We start from the raw sequence: 26,306 nt of genomic DNA on the forward strand, positions 1-26,306 counted from the left end.
ATATTACGGATAAACAAAAAAAATTGCAATAAAATAATATTGCGACTATAAACTGAGATATAACCTATCATATATTTCAAGTTTTTTTATTTTATTTTATATTTCAAGTTAGATCAAACTACACACGGGGAGCAAAACAAATTCAAAATCGGTTCAGTTGTTTAGGAATCCATTGGCCCCAAACCTGTGACACGTGTTTTTTATATATTAAGATATATAAAATTCTTGTGTCATGGTGTTAGAGGAATAACTCCTCCGAAACGGCTAAACCGATTCTCATGAAACTTTTTGGGAGCATATTGGGTAGCTCTGAGAATCGGCCAACGTCTACTGTTAAAGTCTGCATTATCAACTACAAACCTCACCTGGAGGGGTCGCTGGTAGAAGACTCGCTGCAAGTACTCGTTGCGTTTTTTTTTTCCTTTCTTGGACTTTGTTCCATCAGACGGATCCGTTAAATGGCATCAGTTCCTTAGAGCCTATAAAAGGGACGAACAGCTATAGACTCGCCCTTATTCTTTTATCAGCGACCCACCAGGTGAGTGTTTGCCAATACATTTGTATTTCATCCTTTTATATTTTTAATAAAGGCCTGTGCGACAGGCTATCATATATATATATATATATATTTTACATCTGTGGATATTTAACTTATCTGTTTGTTGTTGGACAGCTAGGCACAGCTGCTAAGTTTTCCGTTTCATTATCGCGAGTTTCAAGAACCGGCTCCCCATAGGTTCCCCGTTTCCGGAATTCATGAGGAATTCCGGCTCCATTTATCCCCGCTCGAACATGGTCGTTCGAGCCGGATCTTGAAACATTTTTTTCTTTTTTTTTGGTAATAAAACCAGTTGCCATTGATCGTCTTTTTTGCCTTCATGCGTCTTTTCCAACAATGTTGCTTTTTTAAAACCTGTCCACCAACAATTGCCAAGTCCCATTGGAAACCAAACAAACACACCATACCAAAATCCATTGTGAATAAGCAGTGCAAGTAAGAAGCTGCTTGTTTACATTTGGTTTTTGACATTTAGAAGTTAGCCATCAGGAAAAACGATTTTGGTAAGTTGGCTGGAGAAAACACAGGAATTCGTGTTTTATTGGACATTTTGCGGCCGCGATCATCCAGAATTTCACCAGGACGGAAAAGGAAGCACCCCGGAGAAAAAGCAACGTGTTGAAGGCACAACGACCGCTCACACAGGAAGGTAACTGGTTCTGAACAAAAGGTAAAATTATTGTAATTTACGTGTATCTATTAACATCACACCATAAACGGCATACGCTGCTCGTGAGTTGCTTATTTCCCTTTCCAGCCTTTCATCCACAGCATATCACCCGTCTAATCTACCGGGAAGGAGGTCAGCGACAAGGAAACGCAATAAGTAGGTGAGCGTCAACCAGTTTTCGCTCCGACTCACCGAAAGAGTGTGGCCAGGTCCACAATTAGAATACCGGTGCGATAAGGCTGTTAAGCGAATAGTCCCCACCGGTGGCCAGTGAATAAAAAGCCTTAGTAGTGAAAGCGATTCAAAGTCCCTGAGTAGCAGGGCAGTGAGTGAAAAAGGCGCCTTAAAAGAGGGTGAAAAGTCCCTGAAAAGCAGGGCAGTGAAGTGAAAAAGGTGCATAAAAAGACGGTGAATAGACCCCAAAAAATCAGAGCATACTAGGCCAGTTGTGTGTGTGTGCAAAAGTCCCTGAAAATCAGGGCAGTGAAGTGAAAAAGGCGCCTTAAAAGAGGGTGAATATACCAAAAAAAAAAAAACGCTGAGCATACTAGGCCAGTTGTGTATGAGTGCAAAAGTCCCTGAGAGGCAGGGCAGTGAAGCGATAAAGGTGCCTTAAAAGAGGGAGAATAAACCCCAAAAAACAAAAAAACGATGAGTATACTAGGCCAGTTGTGTGTGGGTGCAAAAGTCCCTGAAAGGCAGGGCAGTGAAGCGATAAAGGTGCCTAAAAAGAGGGTGAATATACCCTAAAAAAGCAGAGCATACTAGGCCAGTTGTGTGTGTGTGCAAAAGTCCCTGAAAATCAGGGCAGTGAATTGAAAAAGGTGCTTTAAAAAAGCGTGAGCCTATCCCCCAAAAAAAAGCAGAGTACCCAGGTAAAAGTGTTTGTGAGTAAAGTCCCTGAAAATCAGGGCAGTGATTCCACAAAAGGTGGTTAAAAGAGGGTGACAGCCACTGAAAACGCTCAAGAGCAAATTTGACCGAGTGAAGCATTTTTTTTTGATAATCCAGTTTTTAAAAATTGAAATTTGTTGGTTTAAAAATTGAAGCTAGGGCAACTCGACGGCAAACGAGGCTGTCGAGAAACATCAACCCTCCTACTGCATCCAGTAAAAGCTATACGGAGTCATCAAGAGGCAGAAGGTCAGCCACGGTCCAAGATTTCAGACGGTCAGCTATAAAACGGGCATAGATAGAAGGAAGACGTATGGCAGTTACAGGCCAGGTAAGTAATTTATCCTGAAGTCACCTCCCCACGTCTGTCTGTGTAGGTATCGGCCCATACGAACGACCCACCGCTTTGGAATAGGTTAAGCAGACCAGCAACATCTTAAAGGCCCTCACGCACAGCCCGCCCAATTGGAAAGCAATTGTGTAGCGCAACCTTTTCAAGGCCTAGACGAACGGCCCACCGCTTTGGATATCACGCAACACATCCTAAAAGGCCCACACGAAGGGCCCACCGCTTGGGAATCTGCAAGCGCCGCCCTCCAGTAAGTCGACCAACGTGAAACGGGTGAGTTTTTTTTTTACTTTGCCTATTTTAAACAGTTTATTGGTACTTAGTTTTAGTAACCCCTTAAGTTGCGGCGAACGCAGTACCCCTCTCTAGCTTTTCCCCCCGTCGCCAGTGCTAAAGGCAACTTTCACCGCCACCCCCTTACGTACCCAAAAGCGGAATATTGAAACATAGTGGACCAAACCCCCTTAAGTTGCGACGAACACCGTCCCCCTACGCAGTACCTCACAAGTTTGTAAATCGCTATTTATCAGGGTCCCTGAACATGGCCAACGCACAGGATTTCTCTCGCGCTTGTGATGCACTTCTGGAGTTTGAAAATCGGTTCAACGAATCTCCAGTGGCGCATCACACGGTATTTTCCTTAGAAATTCAAAAGGAGGAACTTAAGGCCCTTTGGGATGCAGTGAAGAAGCCTTTCAGCAGCTATTCCCGAGACCTTACCGACGACGGTGACGGGGCCGCGGCCTTGCGAGAGGCGAAGGTTAAGTATCAAAACTGCTACACAGCATATCTGACGTGCGCAGCCCTGATGGGTGAGACCATCCATAACCTCACCCTCATCCGTCAACCCTCCTCCACGGTAAATCACCTCACACACGAGCCTGATTTGACGGTGCGCTCCAGCGTTAAACATCCACCGTGCGACACCGAAATTTTCTATGGTGACTACACTGCATGGCCGTCCTTTCGGGATCTGTTTACGGCCATATATATAAATAATACGCGGTTAAGTGAAGTGGAAAAGTTATACCATCTAAATCACAAAACTCGGGGGGAGGCCAGGGATATTGTGAAGAAAACCCCACTCACGAATGAGGGTTTTGCCATTGCGTGGCAGAACCTTTCCGATAGGTTCGAAAATAAGAGAATTATGATAAATTCTCAGCTTAAAATATTATTTAATCTGCCATCGGTGACAGGAGAGCGGGGGACTGAAATAAAAAATTTACAGCGATCTGTGAAGAACTGCATCTCAATACTGCAGATGCATGGCATTGATACCGACAACTGGGATGCAATCTTTATTTATCTGGTATCCAGCAAGCTGCCGGACGCAACACTAGCCTTATGGGAGCAGGGAATTACCAACAAAAGTGAGATTCCGGCGTGGCAGGATCTGGACAATTTCCTGATGAGCAGGTTCCAAACCTTGGAGACAGTGTCGGACATTCAAAGAGTTCGAGTTTCCCGTGGAGCAATCAGTCGGCCCTCGACATCCACCCACGAAAAAAGGAAGGTATCAGTCAATCACGGCAATGTTTCGCAGGCAGGCTGCAGGCTGTGCCCCAATGTTCCCCATACTCTGAAGTCGTGCCCCAAGTTTTTAGCAATGAAGGTAGAGGAGCGCTGTAGGGTAGTAAGGAAGTACAACTTATGTATTAATTGCCTCGCGCATTCACACGTTGCACGTAACTGTACTAGTACCTTTAATTGCATGACTTGCCATCAGCGTCATCATTCACTCCTGCATCGCAACCCAAATGGAAACAGGCAAATTCCATCAAATGCCAGTCCCTCCCCCCAAACTAATACGACTCAATCATCTCAGGACCCAACGACCTCAGGGAATGTAAACGCGTTATACGCGGCGAAATTTAAGAATATTATTTTAGGAACCGCCATGGTATACGTATATCATAATGGAGTAGCATATGAAGCCAGAGCTCTTCTGGATTCGGGTTCAGAAGGGACCTTAATCACGGAGCGCCTCCAGAGACGCATCAAACTTCCAACACGTGCTGCAAACACCAAGGTAAGCGGCATCAATGCCACGTCCGCTGCAAACGTGCGTAAAGTATCACTGTTCATTTTAGGATCACCTGTCGACCCCCAGCTCCAAATCGAGTCAAGAGGCCTCATTCTCCCCCAACTGACAGGTAGTCTTCCCCAGTTTTCTGTCGCCCCTATCTTGGTCGACTCCCCCCGATGCAGTTGGCAGACGTCAACTTTCACAAAAGTCAGCAGGTCGACATGATTATCGGTGCTGACTTGTACCCCGCGGTAATAAAAGGGTGTGTAAAGAAGGATGTCTTAGGCTCATTGTTAGCTCAAGAAACAGTGTTTGGCTGGATCCTAACTGGCCCAGCCACGCTCCCCCTCCAAACGAGTCCAAAGTCTTGCGTCTCCCTCTATACGCAATTTTCCAGCGCCCAGTTGACGCGGTTTTGGGAATTAGAGCAAGTTCCGAACAAGAAGTCCGTTACCCCCGAGGAACAATTTTGCGAAAACCACTATGTAAGGACAACGATCAGGAATGATGACGGACGGTACATGGTAGCATTACCATTTCGACGTGAGTTCCCTGACGATATAAATATTGGACATTCGCGAAGCAGCGCAGTTCAACAGTTCATCCAGAACGAAAGCGCTATTTTTCGAAAACCGGAGTTAAAGGACGAGTACCATAGGGTGCTGTGGGAGTACATCATGCTGGGGCATATGAGTCCAGTGAAGCCCACGGCGGGCATGAACTCCTCAATTCCCTATTACCTACCTCACCATGCAGTCATCAAACCGGACAGTACAACCACGAAGGTGCGCGTGGTCTTCAACGCTTCCAGTCCCACGTCGAATGTAGTTAGTCTGAATGATGTTCTCTACCCTGAACCAGTTCTACAAGCCGACCTTACTGCCCTATTATTAAAATGGCGCTTTTTTAAGTATGTGTTCAATGCAGACATCGAGAAGATGAATAGGCAGATCCTGTTACACCCCAAAGATACCCAGTTTCACAGGATAATGTTTCGGGAGTCCCAGAACGATGAGCTGGCAGAATACGAACTCCGCATAGTGACTTTTGGAGTAAACTGTGCCCCGTATGTATGTCGACGACGTTCTCGCAGGTGCCCATGACCGCGAGACAGCACTACAAGCTCGTGACGAGCTCATAGAAGCGCTCAAAGGAGCTGGATTCCCCCTTCGGAAATGGACGTCAAACTCGAAAGAGACCTTGGCAGCGTTACCAATGGAGCACCTACTAAAGTAGGAGTTCCTGGAAATTGATGACCTCAGCGAAGCCAGAATGTTAGGTATACGGTGGATTGCGGTACACGATATGTTCCATTTTAGCGTCCAGGAAATCCCTACAAAACCAAATTACACCAAACGTGAGGTTTTGTCTTATGTTGCCAAATTATTTGACCCCGCAGGATGGTTAGGACCCATAGTAGTGGAAGCCAAAATCTTGATGCAAGACATAAGGCTTACGAAGATTGATTGGGTTGATAGCCTCCCTCCAGACCCTCACCGGCGATGGGAAACTTTTCTAAAAAATTATACCCACAATTCAGAAATTAAAATTCCACGGTGGATTCATTTCACACCGTGCATGAAATCGAGTTCCACGGTTTTCGCGATGCCTCGGAGAAGGCATATGCAGCCGCCCTGTATGTTAGAGTGTACGACCGCACAACAAACAGGACTCCTCATGTCAGGTTACTGGTAGGTAAAACCAAGGTGGCCCCAGTTAAAAACGTCTCTTTACCACGGTTGGAATTATGTGGAGCATTGCTTCTGGCCGAACTTATCCACGCTTTGCTCACCCAATTCGACGTTACGCAGCCGACCATCTACAAATGGACGGACTCGACCATCGTGCTCTCCTGGATGAAGAAGCCACCGTGCTGCTGGACAACCTTCGTAGCGAATCGGGTCGCAAAACTTGATGAGCTCGTCGGAGTGGAGGGATGGAATCATGTGGAATCTAGCGATAATCCAGCGGACCTGGGCAGTCGCGGTGTGACTCCGCAAGAGTTGGCGGACAGCACGCTCTGGTGGCAAGGCCAAAATGGCTGAAGGCGCCTCCATCGGAGTGGCCAAGGAAAACAGATGCCTTGCTTATGGAAACGGACCTAGAGCAACGAGCTGTCCGAGCTCATACCACCAGCGCTCAAGAACTTCCGGATATTCTGCAGCGATTTTCGAACTTTTCTACAGCCCTCAGAGTCATCGCATGGGTGTTCCAGTTCTACCGCAACACGCATCCTGTGCATAAATTAACCCCCCGCAAGGGCACCCCAGATATCTCACCAGAAGAAATTAAGATGGTAAAAGCCCGGCTTATTCGTTTAACGCAGAAACGATGCTACGCTGAAGAGTATTGGATGCTAGCTTCAACTGATTCCGTGAGCTCTAAGAGTTCCATCCGCACCCTCAACCTCTTCCCCGATGCAGACGGAATAATGCGCGTGGGAGGAAGATTGGAGCTGTCGACGATACCCTACAACGAACGTTGTCCAATTATTCTCCCATACGACTGCGCGTTTTCGCGGCTTGTAGTAAAATTTTCCCATTTGATTTCCCTACACGGGGGAAATCAACTAATGCTACGACTTTTGCGATCAGGATATTGGATCGTGAAGCTAAAAAATTTGATAAAAAATATAGTAAATAATTGCAAAGTTTGTCTCATCTACAGGAAAAGGACACGTGAGCAGTTGATGGCAGCACTACCGCCAGAACGAACGGAGCTCTCGCGACCCTTCACTAATACCGGAATCGATTTCACTGGTCCGTTCGACATCAAAAATTATACGGGCAGGGCATGCCTATTAACGAAGGGTTATGTCTGCGTGTTTGTTTGCTTTGCTACGAAAGCAATACACTTAGAGGCAACAAGCGATCTATCGACAGCCACATTTCTGGCTGCATTTGCGCGGTTCATATCTCGGCGAGGCTGTCCCCACCAGGTGTATTCGGACAATGGGACGAACTTTGTAGGAGCAAACAAAGCATTAAGGCAAGACTTTCGGAATTTCATGACTGAAGCTGCTCGGCATACCACTATGTCATATGCCCATCAAGAAATCCACTGGCATTTTATCCCACCAGGAGCACCCCACATGGGAAGACTGTGGGAAGCAGGGGTGAAGAGTTTCAAAACCCATTTCCGCAAAATTTCATCTACCATGCAATTCACAATGGAGGAATTATCCACTCTACTGGCTAAAATAGAAGCCTGTCTGAACTCGAGACCGATCAGTCCGATGTCTGACAACCCCGACTGCATTGAACCCCTCACCCCTGGACACTTTCTGATTGGAAGCCCCATACTCGCGAATGCAGAACCAGAGGTTCAAGGAACACCGATGTGAATTGTCAACCGATGGCAAAAGCTCAAAGCTATTCATCAAGGATTCTGCCAACGATGGAAGGGAGAGTACTTGAAGGAGCTACATAAGAGGGTTAAGTGGCAACACCCCCAACGAAATCTTGAGGTTAACGATCTAGTAATTATCAAAGAGGATAATTTACCCGCTAATGAAAGGCGACTTGGTAGAGTGGTGAAGGTTTTCCGAGGCCAAGATGATCGAGTACGGGTGGTAGAAATACGCACAGCCCGTGGTGTGATTACACGGCCAATAGTTAAATTAGTCCTACTACCCATCGAAATCCCTAAGTAACCAATTCTCTCTTTTCAGCTTTCTTTTTTCTTCTCTTAGATAAAAGTCGTTCAAACCAAAATGGTCCGAGCCAATACTAAAAACACCCATCGATGCCCCTTATGTCAGCACAACAACCGACTTCTGTTCTGTCGCCAACTGCGCCGTATGGAACCAGAGGAGAGACTACGTGCCGTCCTCCTCCACCGCCATTGTGCCAATTGCCTGTCACCGCGCCATGTAACGCGCAATTGTCCGTCAACAGGGCGATGTGACCGATGCCATGAGCAGCATCACAGCCTTCTCCACCTATGGGAGACACCACGGCGAGAGGATGACGTGCCACAGGGCCTTTACGAGGTTGAAAATCGGCCAAGTCAGCGACCGCGACCATACCCGGCTCGAGAGCTGTCGGAGTCAAGTGAAGAAATACTGGAGATTGATGCCAGCGATGAAGACCTCCAGCAGATAAATGCTCTTGTGCCAGTCACCGCCGAAACACCGGTACTCAGGCCACCCCTGTCGGGTATCCGGTCCATAGTTTCTCGGCCGCCTCCTTCGCCCCACCAGCGTCGAGCACAGCGACACCAACGAAGCCCGCGTCGCACAACAAATTCCACCCCGAGGGCTAAGAGACGCCCGAGAGCGAATTCAATGGGCTGCCAGAAACGCTACGGGGTTTTCTGTCCTTATGCCCACCGTGGTGACCAAAGTAATGACAATGGGACGAACTCATGCAGTACGCGCGATCCTCGACCTTGGACAACCCATATCAATCATATCTCGGGGCCTTGCACAACGACTCCATCTGCTGCCACGGAATGAAAGGGAACACTGCAGCCTTACCTTGAAGGGTCTGAATGAGAGGGTGCCAATCCAGGCAAAGGTCCTTGGGCGCCTCGTAAGGAGCGCCCCTGAGCGTACTATTGATGCGTGTGTCGCCGAGGATTTCGGCAACCTGCGCCTGGCAGACCCCTCATTCTACCGCTCAAGCGCAGTGTCTCTGATTCTGGGAGTAGACGCGTGTGGAGCCATACTCCGTCCTGGACTTAGGCCTGCAACCCCGACGCGACCGGCTGCTCAAAACACCGTTTTTGGATGGGTCATATTCGGAGTAACCCCCTACTGAGCTGGCAAGCAAAAACCCTTAGCGTTAAGAAAAATTGAATTTATAATGAAGTTTATACATTAATATTGAATTTATATTGCAGTGATGCTGCAAGGCGGGCGGCATGTTAAAGTCTGCATTATCAACTACAAACCTCACCTGGAGGGGTCGCTGGTAGAAGACTCGCTGCAAGTACTGGTTACGTTTTTTTTTCCTTTCTTGGACTTTGTTCCATCAGACAGATCCGTTAAATGGCATCAGTTTCTTAGATCCTATAAAAGGGGCGAACAGCTATAGACTCGCCCTTATTCTTTTATCAGCGATCCACCAGGTGAGTGTTTGCCAATACATTTGTATTTCATCCTTTTATATTTTTAATAAAGGCCTCTGCGACAGGCTATCATATATATATATATGTATATATATTTTACATCTTTGGATATGTAACTTATCTGTTTGTTGTTGGACAGCTAGGCACAGCTGGTAAGTTTTCCGTTTCATTATCGCGAGTTTCAAGAACCGGCTCCCCATAGGTTCCCCGTTTCCGGAATTCACGAGGAATTCCGGCTCCATTTATCCCCGCTCGAACATCTACCTTTTTTTAGCTAGGTGACTAGGGTCTTGAGATCAAAACGTGGACCTGGGTAATCCTGGGATGTGTTATACAATATGGATATCAAATAGAAGCTGTTTATGAGTACTTTGATAAGGGGTATTTTTCGTACCTCTGGGTGCCTAGGGTTTGGAGATATAGGCCAAAACGTGGACCCGTGTAGCTCTAGAATGCGTTTATACAATATGGATGACAAATGTTCACGATATGGGTATCAAATGAAAGGGGTGTCATATCGGGTAGGTCTGATACAGTGACGCTAACAGTGCGTATACGTAACATAAAAATAAGAGTTACTCATATATAAGTAAAAATCTAATATATATAAGGGCTTTAAACATATTAATAACATTGTTTTAATAGTTAGTTACTAAGAGTCGTAATTCAAGGTTCGAAACGAGCTCGGCCAGAACAATAATTTTTTGTAATGATTATTGTTTTTTTAATTTTTCTATAATTGAAAAATTGTATTTTTGTTTTTGGAATAGTAAGTAGAAATTTTTTCAGACAACCTGCCATAGCTGCGCAGATAGATCCATTTCGAAGGGTGCTAAGCCTTCATCATCAGTACGCTTTAGGCACGCTGCGCTAACCATTTAGCTATACATCGGTGTTTGGATTGACTGATAAATTGCTACTTCTATTCCTCTTTACCAACTATATTTGATCAGCGTTGCGCCATCTGTTGCAGGACACTGATAATGTTCGATTTGTTCTACTTACTATTCCAAAACCAAAAATACAATTTTTCAATTATAGAAAAATTAAAAAACAAAAATCATTACAAAATATTATTGTTCTGGCCAAGGATTCATTTCGAACCTTGAATCCTTTACCAATAGACCGATAAAACAAAAACAATTGTTAAGAGTCGTAATTTAAATTATATTTGTTACTTTAACAATGAATAATTTCCTACCATAAATTAAGAATTCTTTCACTGTCTATAACGTTTTCGATTACAACCCCACACTCTAATGGTAAGTATGTTATTTCTATTTTCGGGTTAGCTAGTTCTTATTATAAAATAAAACTTTTCATTATCAATTTGTATTCGCTCAATATAAACCCATATTTCTCATTATAAGCTGGAAAAGGTAAGGAGATATACGCCGCCGCCGATGAATACGGAAGCCTCTTTGGAAGAATATTTTTAAATTGCTATAACATTTTGACCAATCATATTTGGTATCTGGGACACATATATTGGGTTCTAAGTAATTTCGGAAAAAAGAGCAATTATATTTGGTACCTGGGAAAAATAGATCGTTGTTTTCGGAACTATTTCAAGATAATTTAGAAAAAATATTTCGGGGATGTATTGAACTCTAATTTTTTAATAAATCCAGTATATAATTTCTTCTTTTTATCATTGTGTGCTTATCTCCTCGCCTACGAATATTTCGCGATTTGCTGGGATTATTTAAAGACTATTTTCTGGACGGTCTCGATATTGTTTTCAAGATCAAACCATAGTATATCGCAATAATTTTGGTTTGTGTTAGTTCGTGCGGACTTGGCCGCGAGTATAGGCTAGTATATTATACATATGAAAGTATTATGCTAATATAAACTGTTCCGGGTAAGAGTGCAGCTAAATCAACAAGGGCAACATAATAAACTCAAAAAATTTACAACGTTTATAATTTTTATACAAACCGTTGGCTTTGTGAACATTTCGATTGACTGTAGCATTGTAGATACCCAGCCCCACTCTCCTTTTGTAATATCATCCCAAACCTTGAAAGGATTACTCCAAGGCATATTTTTTAACATTGCAGTTAGCAACCGCATATACTCCACTAGTTCAACGACTATATCAAACTCACATTCCCGTATGCACCTAAAAATAGCATAAAGATTGGATTAGAAATGAGAGCAAAACTGTTTGTTGACTAATATATAACAGCTGATGACGTTTTTATTTTATACACTAAAAAAATCTTAAAACGAGGAAATTGCACTGTACAACAGCAAAAGTTGCCACAGTATTTTTCAGAAAGCAGGCAACGTACAGATACATTTTTTTGAACAAACATATATTCCAGCACGTCAAATTTATTTTTAATTTGCATTTAAAGGTTAAACTGGTCAGAAGGTATCCTTCGATATCCTCATGCTCTGGAATTGCCTGTTACTGTGCTGATCGTAGTTCAATTCCGATTACATATTAGTATCGCATAATACGTGTATGACCATCAGAAGCCGTAATAATTAATAAAAAAAAATTTCGTACATATTAAGGCAGAAGTCATTTTTGAGGCAACACCGATGGTCAAAGTAATGCGGGTGTTACAAGCGCCCCTAAATTGTTATTTACACTTACGGAAAAAGTTTTGGCACAGAAGCCAAAGTAGGATTTACTATCAAAATTGGGTTTGAAAGGTAAAAGCTAATTTTTTTTCATATTTTTGTTATATCGACAGTGGCGTAGTGAGGTTTTCTTGGGTCCGGGGAAAACTATTTTTTTTTTATTAAGATACCTCAAAATTTACTCGAGTTATCATGTTTCCGGACGGACGGACGGACAGGGCTAAATGAATTTCTTTTTTCGCCCGGATCATTTTGATATATAGAAGTCTATATCTATCTCGATTAGTTTATGCCGTTACGGGGTACCGTTATGCCAACATAATTAATATACTATGTGGGCTCTGCTCAGCTGAGTATAAAAATTAATAAACCAATAAAGGTATAGGCTGGAGATATCATCTATAAGTAGACTCAAATACATATTCAATAATAATACGATTATAATGCATTAATAAAACTAATATCATGTGCAAATTTTGCTTGCCTTTGATGAGCAAAAACATATATAAATGACATCATCAAATTGATAATTTCCAATTTTCCTTTTTCCACACTTGTTTAAGCCGCCTCCAATGATATTTAGACGGCAGCCGTGCACGGCGAGTGGAAAGGCGCTTTCACTACCATCGCACACGCTTTAACTACCATCGTCCCCGACACGATCAGTCTTGAACTAATAGCCGGCAACCGCGGACGCGATACATTGCTGCATATTTATTTACATCTTTATATATACATATTCGCATATCGTGTAGAAAAGTAAAAATTACACTGTGAAGTTGAATGAGTTTTGAATATCTTTTATTGATTAAGGAATTAATTAATTATTTAATAAATAGTAATCGAAGCATTTTATAACGTTTTTGAAAAAAAACAAAAAATATATACCTTTTGATTTTCGAGTGCAAAGTGTAGCGAAGAAAGACCAGGTGAAAGTATTTATGGTCCTTCGCAGCCATCTTTGGCCCGCCCTTAAATTAATCAAAACACAAAAAATATTATTAAATTTTAATCGAAAATTTTCGTTTGGTTAAAACAATAAATAAAAATTTAAAAACACAAAAGACACAGTGAGTTAAAATTGAGTGGAAAAAAGAAAACATTTACCTACATACATAGACAAAAAACCATACAAATAAAAACAAAAAAATTTTGTAAAAAAAAATTGCTAAACGCAAAAAATCAAGCGAAAACAGTGCAAAACTCAATCCACCCCAAACAGAAAATCGAGCAAATTCAAAAAAAAAATTAAATATTGAAAAAAGCTCAGCCAAAAAAGAATACAATAATAAGTTAAATACATACACTTCTATATTTACAAAAAAAAATTGCTAAAAAATTTTAATTCTTAAAAAGAAGACAAAACTTTTGTTTGAAATTTGTGGGCGCACTAATCTTAAGTGCCAAGTTGGAAAAAGTTTTGAAATTATCGAAATCACCTTTGCCCAGCTAATCATCAGCAACAATCAACAACACAATAAGAAGCAGTACATACAGGAATCGGTGAGTAGGCAGTTTTTTTTTATTTTTCCATAAAAAAAAATATAGAAAATAATACAACTTTTTTCCGCAAAAGTTCTATTATTTTTTGTAAACTGCAAAACATATATATTTATATCCACATATATATATGAATATTGCGGAAATTTTCTTATCGTTGGTTTTACTGCAATTTTTGCAACCAAAAAATTGGTAGAAAACATTCCGCTATACCAATAGGCAAAATCCGCAATAATATATATATATATATATATATATATATATATATATATATATATATCTATATATATATATATATATGTTTATGTATGTACAAATTTCAAGTGTTATTTAACCAACATAAATTTGCAGTTTACTTGCCTAGTCAATCCCACTGTGCAAGAACATCAGCAAAAATTCTTCTACAGCTGAATTTACCCCGTTGTTCGCACAGATCGTTGAACTTGGCGATACAGTTCAACAACTTCCAAGTCATTTTTTCTGCTTTGCAGCTTAGAACAAGTTATAATATTCATACGTACATATGTACATATTTACATACATGTACAAATAATTTGAAATAGCTTTTCCAGCATTCATACTTCCACCAATTTAAATTCCCTTTTTAAATTTTTAAATTTCTGTGGCACGAAGAGCAATTCTATCTTCGAATTTTGCGAACATTCTCTGGGCGGACAAATAATTTATTCGGTTTTTTTTTCGGTGAAAACCCAAAAGTTTGCTTAAAATTCCTCTCAGTCCCCCAAAAACGTCCGAAACCGGGACGAAACCAAAAGATGGCCCAAAAGAAGAAACGGCCAAGGAAAGGGCAACCTCCCCTCGCCCAAAATCCAAATCAGTTGACCCATCCGCGCAAAAGTTCATCGCGGAAAGTGACAGTCTCATGAGATACTGTGCAAAATTTAACGAGGCACCGATTCAAGATCATACTGAATCGTACCTCATGATAAAGGACAAATAACTAGATGATTATTGGGCACGGCTTCAATCGGGTTTCGATCTGGTTTTTTCGAAACCAGACGAAAGTTTCACCGAAGGCTTCAAGAGTTTAGTACAATGCAAACAATGCGCTTGCTTTGACACGTATGAAATGACCAAAGCAAAGATTGTCGATCAACTTTCCTTGATCAAAATGATGGCAACGCCGAGTCCACCACCCCGCGTGGAACAATCCTCGGCTGGGGCAAATATTTACCTCAAAGTCCCAGCATGCGACACGGAGACCTTTTATGGTGGCTATGAAGAATGGCCCGCTTTTCGTGATATGTTCACAGCGGTGTACATTAACCACCCAAGGCTCTCCCGTGCTCAGGAATTGTACCATCTCCGGTACAAAAAGCAAGGCAAAGCCGGCTCGATCGTCAAACAATATGCGTTGAGCGATGATAACTTTGACCTTGCCTGGGAAGTTTTACGGTCATGATACGAAAACAAGCGTATATTGGTTGACAACCAGATCAAATCCTTACTGACTCTTGCCACTATTCAATCCGAAAACAGTGAGCAACTTCAGAGATTGCAAAATACAATCAACAACTGCCTATCAGTCCTTCACTCACAAGGAGTTACGACAGCCAGCTGGGATCCGATTCTGGTGTACATTTGTTCATCAAAGCTCCCCGAAACAACCCTGTCACTTTGGGAACAATCTCTCTCTTCTAGAAGAGATCTACCCTCATGGCCACAAATGAACGACTTTCTCACCTCGAGATATGAAGTCGTTAAAAGAGTCAATAGGTTTCATCCAAGCAAACAAAAACCAGTCGCTCATCAAAATTCTGCGCAAAACAGGTCCTTCAACAGGACGCAAACCCTTGTGGCAGAATCTGAAAAGGAAACTTGCCAATGTTGCAATTCCCCGCACTTTATTAGATTCTGTCCACGATTAAAGCGAATGTCTGTGTAAAACAGGACACAATTCATAATGCAAGCTAAGCTGTTCACAAACTGCCTTAGCAGCACTCATATCATCAATGAGTGCAGGAGCAAGTGGTCATGTTCGACATGTCATCAACGGCATCACACGCTGTTGCATGCGAGCCCACAAGCTCCACGTTCCACCCCGCGAACGAATGCACGAAACATGCTGTTGAGTCGACATCTCTCGTTCGACATCTCCCGTTCGACAAACGCAGAATAGCTCCGATTCTAGCGAGCTACCGTGTTTTTCAAAACACGCACAGGTTCAATCATTGCATGCAGCCAATGATAACCAAATTCTACTACCTACTGCTATGGTTGCAGTCGAACACGAAGGGGAATTATTTCAACTGAGGGCCCTTATCGATCAGGCTTCGGAAAGAACTTTCATTTCCTCGAAAGTTCGAGAACGGTTGAAACTTCCATTCGAACTTTCAAAGTTCGATATCTCTAGCATGGGTGGACAAGTCGTACACAAGTCCACCAAGCTTTGTCCTTTGACACTGGTTGCATCCAAGGCCATGAAAAGGATAAAAGCTCATGCCATTGTGCTGCCACAACTCACAAAAAATCTGCCAACATCCACCATAAGTCGCAAAATCTGGCAGCAGTTCAAACTCCTTGAGCTCGCTGATCCCAGTTGCCATATATCAGGTCAGACTGACATGGTCATTGGCAGCGACATACTTCCACAAATTCTGCTGGAAGGTATAAAGAAGGTGTGCGGTAGCATACTTGCGCAACAAACCCATTTTGGTTGGATTCTCAGTGGTCCAATAACTGAAAATGTCGTGTCATTCTCGACACAAGTCCAAGCGTCAAACGAGATACTCAGTTCTAAACTGAGAAAATCTTGGGAAGAGGAGGAAATTCCACAACCTCCACAGATATTCCCCGAGGATTAAGCATGTGTGAGGATATATGCAACAACCACGACACGTGCACCAAACGGTCGATACATTGTGCGACTTCCATTCAAGGAAGAGTTTCCTGAAAAACACTCCCTCGGCAAATCCGGCCCGGCTGCTCTGCAGCAGTTTTTCAGCATGAAACGATCGCTTCAGAAAAAGGGGGAGTTAGGTACAATGTACAACAATGTGTTGCAAGAACAAATCAACCTTGTTCACATGGAATCTACCGACCCATGCGAAATAACTTCGAATGGCAAGGTCTTCTCATTCTACTTGCCACATCATGCGGTAGTCAAGCAAGATAAGGTCACCATCAAAGTTCATGTGGTTTTCAACGCCTGAAAAAAATCTGGGTCAGGTAAATTTCTGAATGATGTTTTTTACACTGGTCCAACTCTCCAACCAGATCTCATGCTACTAATCCTACAGTGGCGCATGCATAAGTATGTGTTCAATGGAGACATTGAAAAAATGTACCGTCAGATCCTCATACACGAGGACGACAAAGATTTTCAGCGAATCCTATTTCGCAAATCGGCCAACTCCAATGTTAGCGAGTTCAATTTAAAAACGGTTACATTCGGCGTAAATTGAGCACCATATCTCGCTATTCGTACGTTGCATCAACTATCCGATGACATGAAAGCGACATACCCGTTGGCTGCAACAATTCTCAAGACGCAGACGTATGCCGACGACATCCTATCAGGAGGCCACACCATCGATAACGCCACTGAATGACTCGTTCAAGTGATTAAAGCCCTAAAATCAGCTGGTTTCATATTAAAGAAATTAACGGCTAATTACCCAGCCATATTAGAACAGTTTCCGAAGGAGGATCTTCTAGACTCCAATTTCCTCAAATTCGAGAGCTCTTCCAATACCAAAACTCTTGGCATTCGATCGAACATGGTCACGGTTAAATTTTCCTACACCATTCTGCCGGAATGCACCCAAAATGCTGTCACAAAGCGACAAATTGTATCCTCTGTTGCAAAACTTTTTGACCCGGCAGGATGGCTGTCGCCAGTTATGATCCAAGCCAAGATGCTTCTCCAAGAAATCTGGCTGGACGGCAGCGATTGGGATGAAAGCGCCAAGCCCGCAACATTTCGCAGAAAATTTGCCAGCCATTTGCCACATCGAAATCTCTCGATGGGTTAATGTCGCTCCAGGGCAAGATATCCATTACCACGGGTTCTGTGATGCCTCGGAAAAAGCATATTGCGCAGCGATTTACATCCGCACACATGTGGGCAGCCAAATAAATGTTCTCTTTTTGGTTGTGAAAGGCAAAGTTGTCCTCATAGAAACTGCAAGCTTACCCCGCTTAGAGCTATGTGCTGCAGTCCTACTCGCCAAACTGGCTTCAACTGTTCGAAAACAGCTCGACTTACAAGCATGCAACACATTCTTATGGTCAGATTCTGAGATTGTACTAGCCTGGTTAGAAAAATCTCCATCGACCTGGAAGACTTAGGTGGCCAACCGTGCCTCTCAATTCGAGAGTATCTTCCTACCGGCACCTGGCGCCATGTATCTAGCCAAGACAACCCTGGTGATCTTGGCACACGTGGTTGCACGCCGCATGATTTGATAGGCTCCTCCCTTTGGTGGCACGGACCACAATGGCTTTCTTGCCACATTTCGGCATGGCCAAAGCCGAAAGCAGGTAGCGCTTCTCCACCCGAGAAATGCAAGGTCGAAGCATATCACGCAGTCGAGGAAGATGACGATATTCTTCAACGTTTCCGCTCATACTCTCGAGCTCACCGTGCAGAGTTGGGTCGTTTCGTTCTGAACTTGTTCAATTGAACGGGTCTCTCAACTGAACAAGGGAACTAGATCTTCGATTTTGGTTCTAATTGTTCTTTTAGTTCATTTTATCTAATGTTATTCTTTCTCTCTTCTCGTTCGCGAACATTGTAAATTCATTCATACATACGCAGAAATTCACAGTGAGCACGAATGTCGATGATGCCACATACACTAAAGATATGTGTGGTCATCTCTGTGTGTGGCCCTGCTACAAGAATATATGTATGGACTATTTATGAAAAACATCTTTTGTAAGAGACTAATTATTACATTTATTAAACTTGAAAAGTTCATATTTACAATTCCTGGATCTTCCGAAATTTGTAACTTTTTTTGAAGTTAAATTATATATATAAAAATGGTGTGAAAAATGTATAGTAATTCATCAGTTGAGAACGGCAGAACCGATTTGGCTCAAATTTTTTTTCAGTTCTTCGTAATTGCTAGGAGAAGGTTTTTACGAAAGAAAATTTTGGGAAAACCCTGCGGAAAAGTCTGAAAATTGGAGAAATCGAAAATTGAGAACGGCAGGGCCGATTTGGCTCAAATTTTTTTTCAGTTCTTCGTAATTGCTAGGGGAAGGTTTTTACGAAAGAAAATTTTGGGAAAACCCTTCGGAAAAGTCGGAAAATTGGAGAAATCGAAAATTGAGAACGGCAGGACCGATTTGGCTCAAATTTTTTTCAGTTCTTCGTAATTGCTAGGAGAAGGTTTTTACGAAAATTTTGGGAAAACCCTGCGGAAAAGTCGGAAAATTGGAGAAATCGAAAATTGATTATTAATATAACGAGATAAATAACAGATGGTTCTGTGTTTCTGTAATTTTCGGATAATTGTGAAATTCATTGTGATAAAATTGCATTTTGAGTGGAGCAATTGACGAGATAAATAACAGATGGCGCTGTGTTTAGGTTGAGCGTAATTTGACAGATGCACTTTTCTCATTGTCATTTTTTATTAAACAAATGCCCTATTTTTCTTGCTGCAACTGATTCGAGTTTTTCTGATTTTCGTGTTCATCGATTTATTTTTCTGATTTCGGATAGTCATATATCGCGTATCACAACCACAAACGGTACAAGCATTACGATCAATTGAAATTCCATTGCGATATTTATCAATTCGATCATTTTTAAAGAAAATAAGTTTACGTGTAAAAAGTGAGGTTATCTTCTAGAACTGCGGGCATATATTGCGATACATTAATTCCGTAAGTATTTTTTTTTAAGAATTTTCTTTTTACTAGGATTAGTCTAAAATACTTTTTAGCTAGAATTATTTGCTTGACTAATGCCTCATATTAGACGATCAAACCTTGGACGACGTACACGCCGTGCAATAATTGGTCAGAATGTCCGTGATAATCAAACGCAAGAGGAACGTGCAGAAGATAATGAATGGAGACATGCCCATATTACACAAGTTCGCGCTGCACAATCACCTCCACAAATTCAACAAAATGTTGTTAGAACACCAGTCATAAATGTAGGCTTGAATCGCGCTGCTTTCTAATACGATTCCGCAATAGCCTACAAAGATCTTCGCTGCGTTGATATCGGCTCATTGTCTGTCGTATGCCAGCATTGCAATGCTTTGAAGTTTCAATCAGAAACCCCCGGCTTATGCTGCGCTGGTGGAAAAGTGAAATTACCCATTTTAACCCACCCGCCAGAGCCATTGTATTCGTTACTCTATGGAAATACAATCCAATCAAAACATTTTGTAGAGAATACACAAAAATATAAGGGATGTTTCAAATGACATCATTTGGAGCCCAAGTTGTTGATGTACCCGGCTATAATCCCACTTTTAAGGTAATGATGTCCCATTATTATCAAAATGAACAATTATTGTTATATTTTTTCGAAATTGCTTCCAAACATTCAGATTCAAGGGCAAATTCACCATCGAGCGGTCGCTTTGTTACCACTACCGAACGAAGATCATAAGTTCTTTCAGATCTATTTCGTTGATGACTCGGCAATTGAACTAGATCAGCGTTGTGCAATTTTTACTGCAACTAAACGTGAAATGATCGAACAATTACAAAATCTTCTGCATGAGCATAATGAATTGGTCAGATTGTTCAAAGCAGCATTGGATATGATGCCTTCAGACGACCACAAAATCATTATTAGAGCAGACAAAAGACCCGCTTGAGGCCATGCAAGACAATTCAATGCTCTCACTATAAATGAAGTCGCAGTGGTGATTGTTGGCGAGAATGACATCATTTGGAGCCCAAGTTGTTGATGTACCCGGCTACAATCCCACTTTTAAGGTAATGATGTCCCATTATTATCAAAATGAACAATTATTGTTATATTTTTTCGAAAGTGCTTCCAAACATTCAGATTCAAGGGCAAATTTACCATCGAGCGGGCGCTTTGTTACCACTACCGAACGAAGATCATAAGTTCTTTCAGATCTATTTCGTTGATGATTCGGCAATTGAACTAGATCAGCGTTGTGCAATTTTTACTGCGACTAAACGTGAAATGATCGAACAATTACAAAATCTTCTGCATGAGCATAATGAATTGGTCAGATTGTTCAAAACAGCATTGGATATGATGCCATCAGACGACCACAAAATCATTATTAGAGCAGACAAAAGACCCGCTTGAGGCCATGCAAGACAATTCAATGCTCCCACTATAAATGAAGTCGCAGTGGTGATTGTTGGCGAGAATAAGGAATCACGCGATATTGTTCTTTACCGTCGGGATGGTGGACAATTGAAGCGCTTTTACGAGACGCATCGGTCATATGATACACTTCAATACCCGTTGATGTTCTGTCGTGGAGAGGATGGATATCACTTCGATATAAAGATGGTTCATCCAACGACAGGTTTGTTTACAAGTCATCACTTCTATTTTACAAGTCATCACTTCTATTTTATTTCGCAACCGAGTTCGAATTCATATTTCAGGAGAAGAAACGAATAAGAAGGTCAGCTCAATGAATTTTTATGCGTATCGTTTGATGATTCGGCGCGATGTTGACAATCATCTGTTGAGATATCGCCGGTTGTTTCAACAGTGCTGCGTTGACATGTACGGAGCGCCTCAATTTCATTCGTTTCAATCAGTCCAAGTTACGATCAGATGAATACATACACTTGCGTGATGCCATGGCTACTGAAGGAGACGCAACCAACATCGGTTGTTTGACCATTCTTCCAGCTACTTACGTTGGAAGCCCGCGCCACATGCATGAGTACGCTCAGTATGCGTATGTGCGGAATTACGGACGGCCGGATTTGTTCATCACGTTCACTTGCAATCCGAAATGGCCTGAAATTACGAATCTCTTGCTGACAGGACAAACATCCAGCGATCGACATGACATCATTAAACGAGTGTTCAGACAAAAGATCAAGGTACTCATGGATTACATCGTTAAGCATACGGTTTTTGACATAATCCGTTGTTGGATGTAGTCGGTTGAATGGCAGAAGCGTGGCGGCATGTCAAGAAGTTGAAATTGACCACGAACATGAGAGTTGCGTTGCAGAACGACTCATCGGCTCTTGAAATCTAGAGACAACTGCTGGCGCTTGGCAATGGCCAAATAACTGTTGATGTTTCCACTGAATTAATATCGTTCCCGGCAAATTTTTGCGAGTTCACATCGTCGAAAGGAGAACTCATCACCAAAGTGTTTCCCGGCATTGCACAAAATTATAAAAATCTCGATTGGATTAGTGAACGGGCAATACTTGCAGCAAAGAATAAGGACGCCGATAGCTTGAATTTCATTATTCAAAGTCAAATAGCTGGAGAACTGCATTCGTACAAATCCGTTGACAGCGTGCCCGACGAGGATGAAGCGACAAACTATCCGACATAATTTTTAAACTCGCTTGATGTGCCAGGAACTCCGCCGCATAATTTACAGTTGAAAGAGGGATCGATCATAATCATGTTGCGTAATCTGAGTCATCCGAAATTGTGAAACGGTACGCGGTTGTCCGTCAAGAAACTGATGAACAATGTGATTCAAGCTACTATCATCAAGGGCAAATTCAAGGGGAGGAAGTCCTTATCCCACGAATTCCGATTATTCCATCTGATCTTCCAGTCCAATTCAAGCGGATTCAGTTTCCCGTTCAATTGGCTTTTGCGATGACAATCAATAAATCGCAAGGCCAATCGTTGGAAGTCTGTGGGACTGATCTCGAATTTCCCTGTTTTTCGCACGGTCAGCTGTACGTTGCCTGTTCGCGTGCTGGGAAACCATCTTCGTTGTTTGTTTTTGCGCCGGAAAACAAAACAAAAAACATTGTTCATCATATGGCTCTCTACTGATTTCGATTCCGTTCAAATAAATAACATTGAAATTTGAACTATTTGTGTTTTATTATCCTTGAAGTTTATCTGAAGGCGTCAAATTGGGGGTGCCACACCTCTTTTCTAAATGAAAGGAAAATGGAAAGGAAAAGGGGAAAAAAGGGAAAGAGAAAGGGAAATGGAAAAGGAAAATGAATAGGAAGGGGAAATATAAAGGAAAAATAAAGAAATATTTAAAGGAGAAAAGAGGGAGAAAGCAAACGGAGAGGTAAAGCTTGAGATAGGAAGCGAGGTGCGGAATTTTTTATAGGGGCTTCTAAATGACAAATGCTTCCGTTTCCAGGAAAAGTTTGTAAAGCACTGGAAGGAATATTACCAGGCAGGATAACATCTGCCGGGCCAGCTAGTATACATATATATATTAACTTATTTAATCATAACACATTTAAATATACCTACACAAAGCATTGCTGCATACACACCCCCATCTATACTTGTTGGCTTTTTTCGCGGGTGCAAGCAGCAGTGAACAGATTTGCTTGAAAAAAAAGAACAGATGAACAAAAAGAACAACTTGTTCGTTCATTAGAAAAAGAACGAAAGATTCGAATCTCTGAAATGAACGAAAAAGCACAACTCTATCACCGTGTGATTGCATACATGTTCCGCTTTGCGAACAATGCCTGCAACAAATCCAAATCGGTCGCAACAACACATAATCCCCATCTGACGTACAAAGAGTTGCAACATGTGAAAACGTGGCTTGTGGCAATGGCACAATCTCGCCATTTCGGGGCGGAAAAGAGCGCCTTACAAAACAAAATGCCAATAAGCAAAAGAGGTCCCTTCTGGCTCTTAACCAATTTCTTGATGGATACAGACTCCTACGTATTGGTGGAAGATTGGAACATTCTACAATGCAATATAACGAGAAGCATCCAGTAATTCTTCCTCCGGATTCAAGGTTATGCAAGTTGTATCTGAAATTTTTACACCGCCTGCTTCTTCATGGAGAAATACGGTTGATGCTCCAAATGGTGAGGCAAGAGTACTAGGTACCAAAACTAAAGCCTCTTATTAAAAAATGCATTTTCCAATGCAAATCGTGACGCTTTTCAAACAGAAAACTCGCACGCAAATAATGGCAGCGCTACCACCTGAGGGCTGCAATTTCTCACTCCCCTTTTTTACAACAGGAGTAGACTTTGCAGGTCCATTCCAAATAAAAGCATCGGTTCTGAGGTCGACCACTATCATAAAAGGGTACGTGGCTGTATTCGTCTGTTGTTCCACAAAGGCAGTACACCTCGAGCTATGCTCGAACCTTACTACCGCAGCCTTTCGAGTAGCATTCGCCCGATTCGTTGGCAGACGAGGTTATCCCTCAAAAATTTTGAGCGCGCACTCGAACGAGACTTCGTTACATTTCTTAACGAAAGCTCTGCGTACATTGTCCAGAAATATGCCCACCAGGGAATATACTGGCAGTACATTCTACCCAGTGCCCCTCATATGGGCGGATTGCGGGAATCCGCACGAAAAAGTTTTAAAACCCACTTCAAAAAAAATGCTGCATCCCACAAGTTTACATTCGCAGAATTCACGACGCTGTTGGTGCGTATTGAAGCAGTTCTAAATTCGAGGCCTCTAACCTTACTATCCCAGGACCCAGCTGACTTCACAGCGCTTACTCCGGGCCACTTCATCCGAGGTGCACCGCTATTAGCCATTTCTGAGCCAAACGCGGAAGACCTCTCCTAGATAAATCGATGGGAAAAACTCAAATCGCTTCATCACCAATTCAGTCGACGCTGGAAAGAGGATTATCTTAAGGACCTTCAGAAACGCGATAAACGCCACAGCGAAATCCTCAACCAGGCGACCTCGTCTAATCAAAGAAGATTCGCTCCCACCTATGGAGTGGCGTATGGGACGAATTGAGAACGTTCGTTTAGGCCCTGACAACCATATTCGGGTCGTACAGGTTCGCACCCAAAATGGGCTTGTTATACGCCCCTTAGTTAAATTGTGCTTTCTTCCCATGGAGCAATCTTCGCGCACAGCGCTATAACCTATATACGTTTTCCTCGTATGACTAACTTTCAGCATTAACTTTCCGTTTATCACCCGTTGTATCCAACTACTTCTGGTTTCTCTCTCTGTTCTTGTACTTTCAGGACGACACCATCATGGCATCTCGACCAGCATGCCCACTGGCTTCCACGGCAGAGACCAATAATTGCCTCCAGTTTCGGCTCTGCCAGCGCTGCCACGCGCTGCGGACCTGCCCGGCCTTTAAGGCGATGCGGCCACCGCAGGGTGCAACAGTGGCCAAGGCCCAGGGCTATTGTTTCAATTGCTTAGCCCTCACGCATACAACGGGGGAATGCGACTCCCGAGGGTCGTGCAAAATTTGCGGCCTGGCCCACCACACCCCCTTACACGAGAAACCGAAAGGTCGACGTGGGCAGCACAAATCCCCAGCACAGAGGAAGCCAAACACCCAACCGTCGAGGAAGCCGAAACCCACGAAGAGGAAGAACGAGAGGAAGCCCACCTGCGCCTGCAGGGCCCAAAAGGCGCGCCCTACAAACACACCAGCGGCAACCCCTAAACCGGAAGGAACGGCCAAGCGCACGAACGCGCGCACCCCAAGGGGCCTACAAACGGCCCAATGCCAACGGCGCAACACCACTCGCGCCTTAGATACGACCATCCGCGCCCTGCAGGAACTGCAGAAGGTGCTTACTAGCACCTCCATACAGGGCGGGCGGGATGTTTAAGACGCCTCCAATGATATTTAGACGGCGGCAAAACTCCCATGCGCAGCCGTGCGCGGCGAGTGGAAAGGTGCTGTCACTACCATCGCACACGCTTTAACTACCATCGTCCTCGACACGATCAGTCTTTAGCTAATAGCCGGCAACCGCGGACGCGATATATTTCTGCATATTTATTTACATCTTTATATATACATATTTGCATACCGTGTAAAAAAGTCAAAATTACACTGTTTAAAATTACATGTTAGGTCACTTAGGCGACCTTGCCCCATCGTTGATCGTAAATAAGTGAAAATCAGTTTTAATTTGCAGCTCGCAATTGATACTGAGATAGTCGAGAGTATTTGAAGTGCCACTCGCAAGGTTGGAAAAACATTTTCTCCATTCGGGATTATAAAAGTAAGTAATTCTAACGGAGTTTTAGGTTCAATTTCTTTTTTACTGCGAAATAATATTTTGCAGCCACATATTTCGATAAAAAGTTCTGTTCCATCGAAATCTGTATTATAAAATTCACCCAAGTTCTAACAATTTCTTTCTAAGCCGTTATTATCCTTGTTTAACAAATTTCCAACGTCTAAGAGAAATCCAAATTTAAAATTAAGGTCAAAGAAATCCAAATTTAAAATTTAGTCGTGTAAATCTTGTACGTATTTCTTGTTGGAGACGATCGAGAATACTTTTCATACAGCTAGAAATTTCACATACTGCGGAAAGACCAACATATCTAGCCGATTCTCCGGGCATTTTGCGGCGCCTCCTTACACGTTTTACTATATCAATATCCCATTTTTTACAAAGAGACTTCGCTTTTTCTATTGCTTCTTCACAGAGTGTCTTTCGGATAGTTCAGTCGCTAATGATTTAAGATCATGGCACGCTTCTCTAAAATTCATCCCCGGATCTTGTAATC

At 42.6% G+C, this 26,306-nt stretch overlaps 1 protein-coding gene across 6 annotated transcripts in view; it reads right to left on the reverse strand.

Moving 5' to 3' along the window:
* Ltn1 (E3 ubiquitin-protein ligase listerin) overlaps positions 1 to 26,306 on the reverse strand; it is a 1,386,601-nt gene that overhangs the window by 927,719 nt on the left and 432,576 nt on the right. For all 6 annotated transcript variants that reach the window (XR_010953911.1, XM_067791508.1, XM_067791509.1 and 3 more), the window contains exon 8: positions 11,513 to 11,696. Coding sequence is in view for 5 of the 6 variants with exons in the window: in XM_067791508.1 (XP_067647609.1) it covers positions 11,513 to 11,696 (184 nt within the window). In the remaining variant the exon portion in view is untranslated. The remainder of the gene's footprint in view (positions 1 to 11,512; positions 11,697 to 26,306) is intronic.

This window comes from Eurosta solidaginis, chromosome 5, assembly GCF_040869045.1.
Source record: "Eurosta solidaginis isolate ZX-2024a chromosome 5, ASM4086904v1, whole genome shotgun sequence".
Classification (NCBI taxonomy): Eukaryota; Metazoa; Arthropoda; class Insecta; order Diptera; family Tephritidae; genus Eurosta; species Eurosta solidaginis.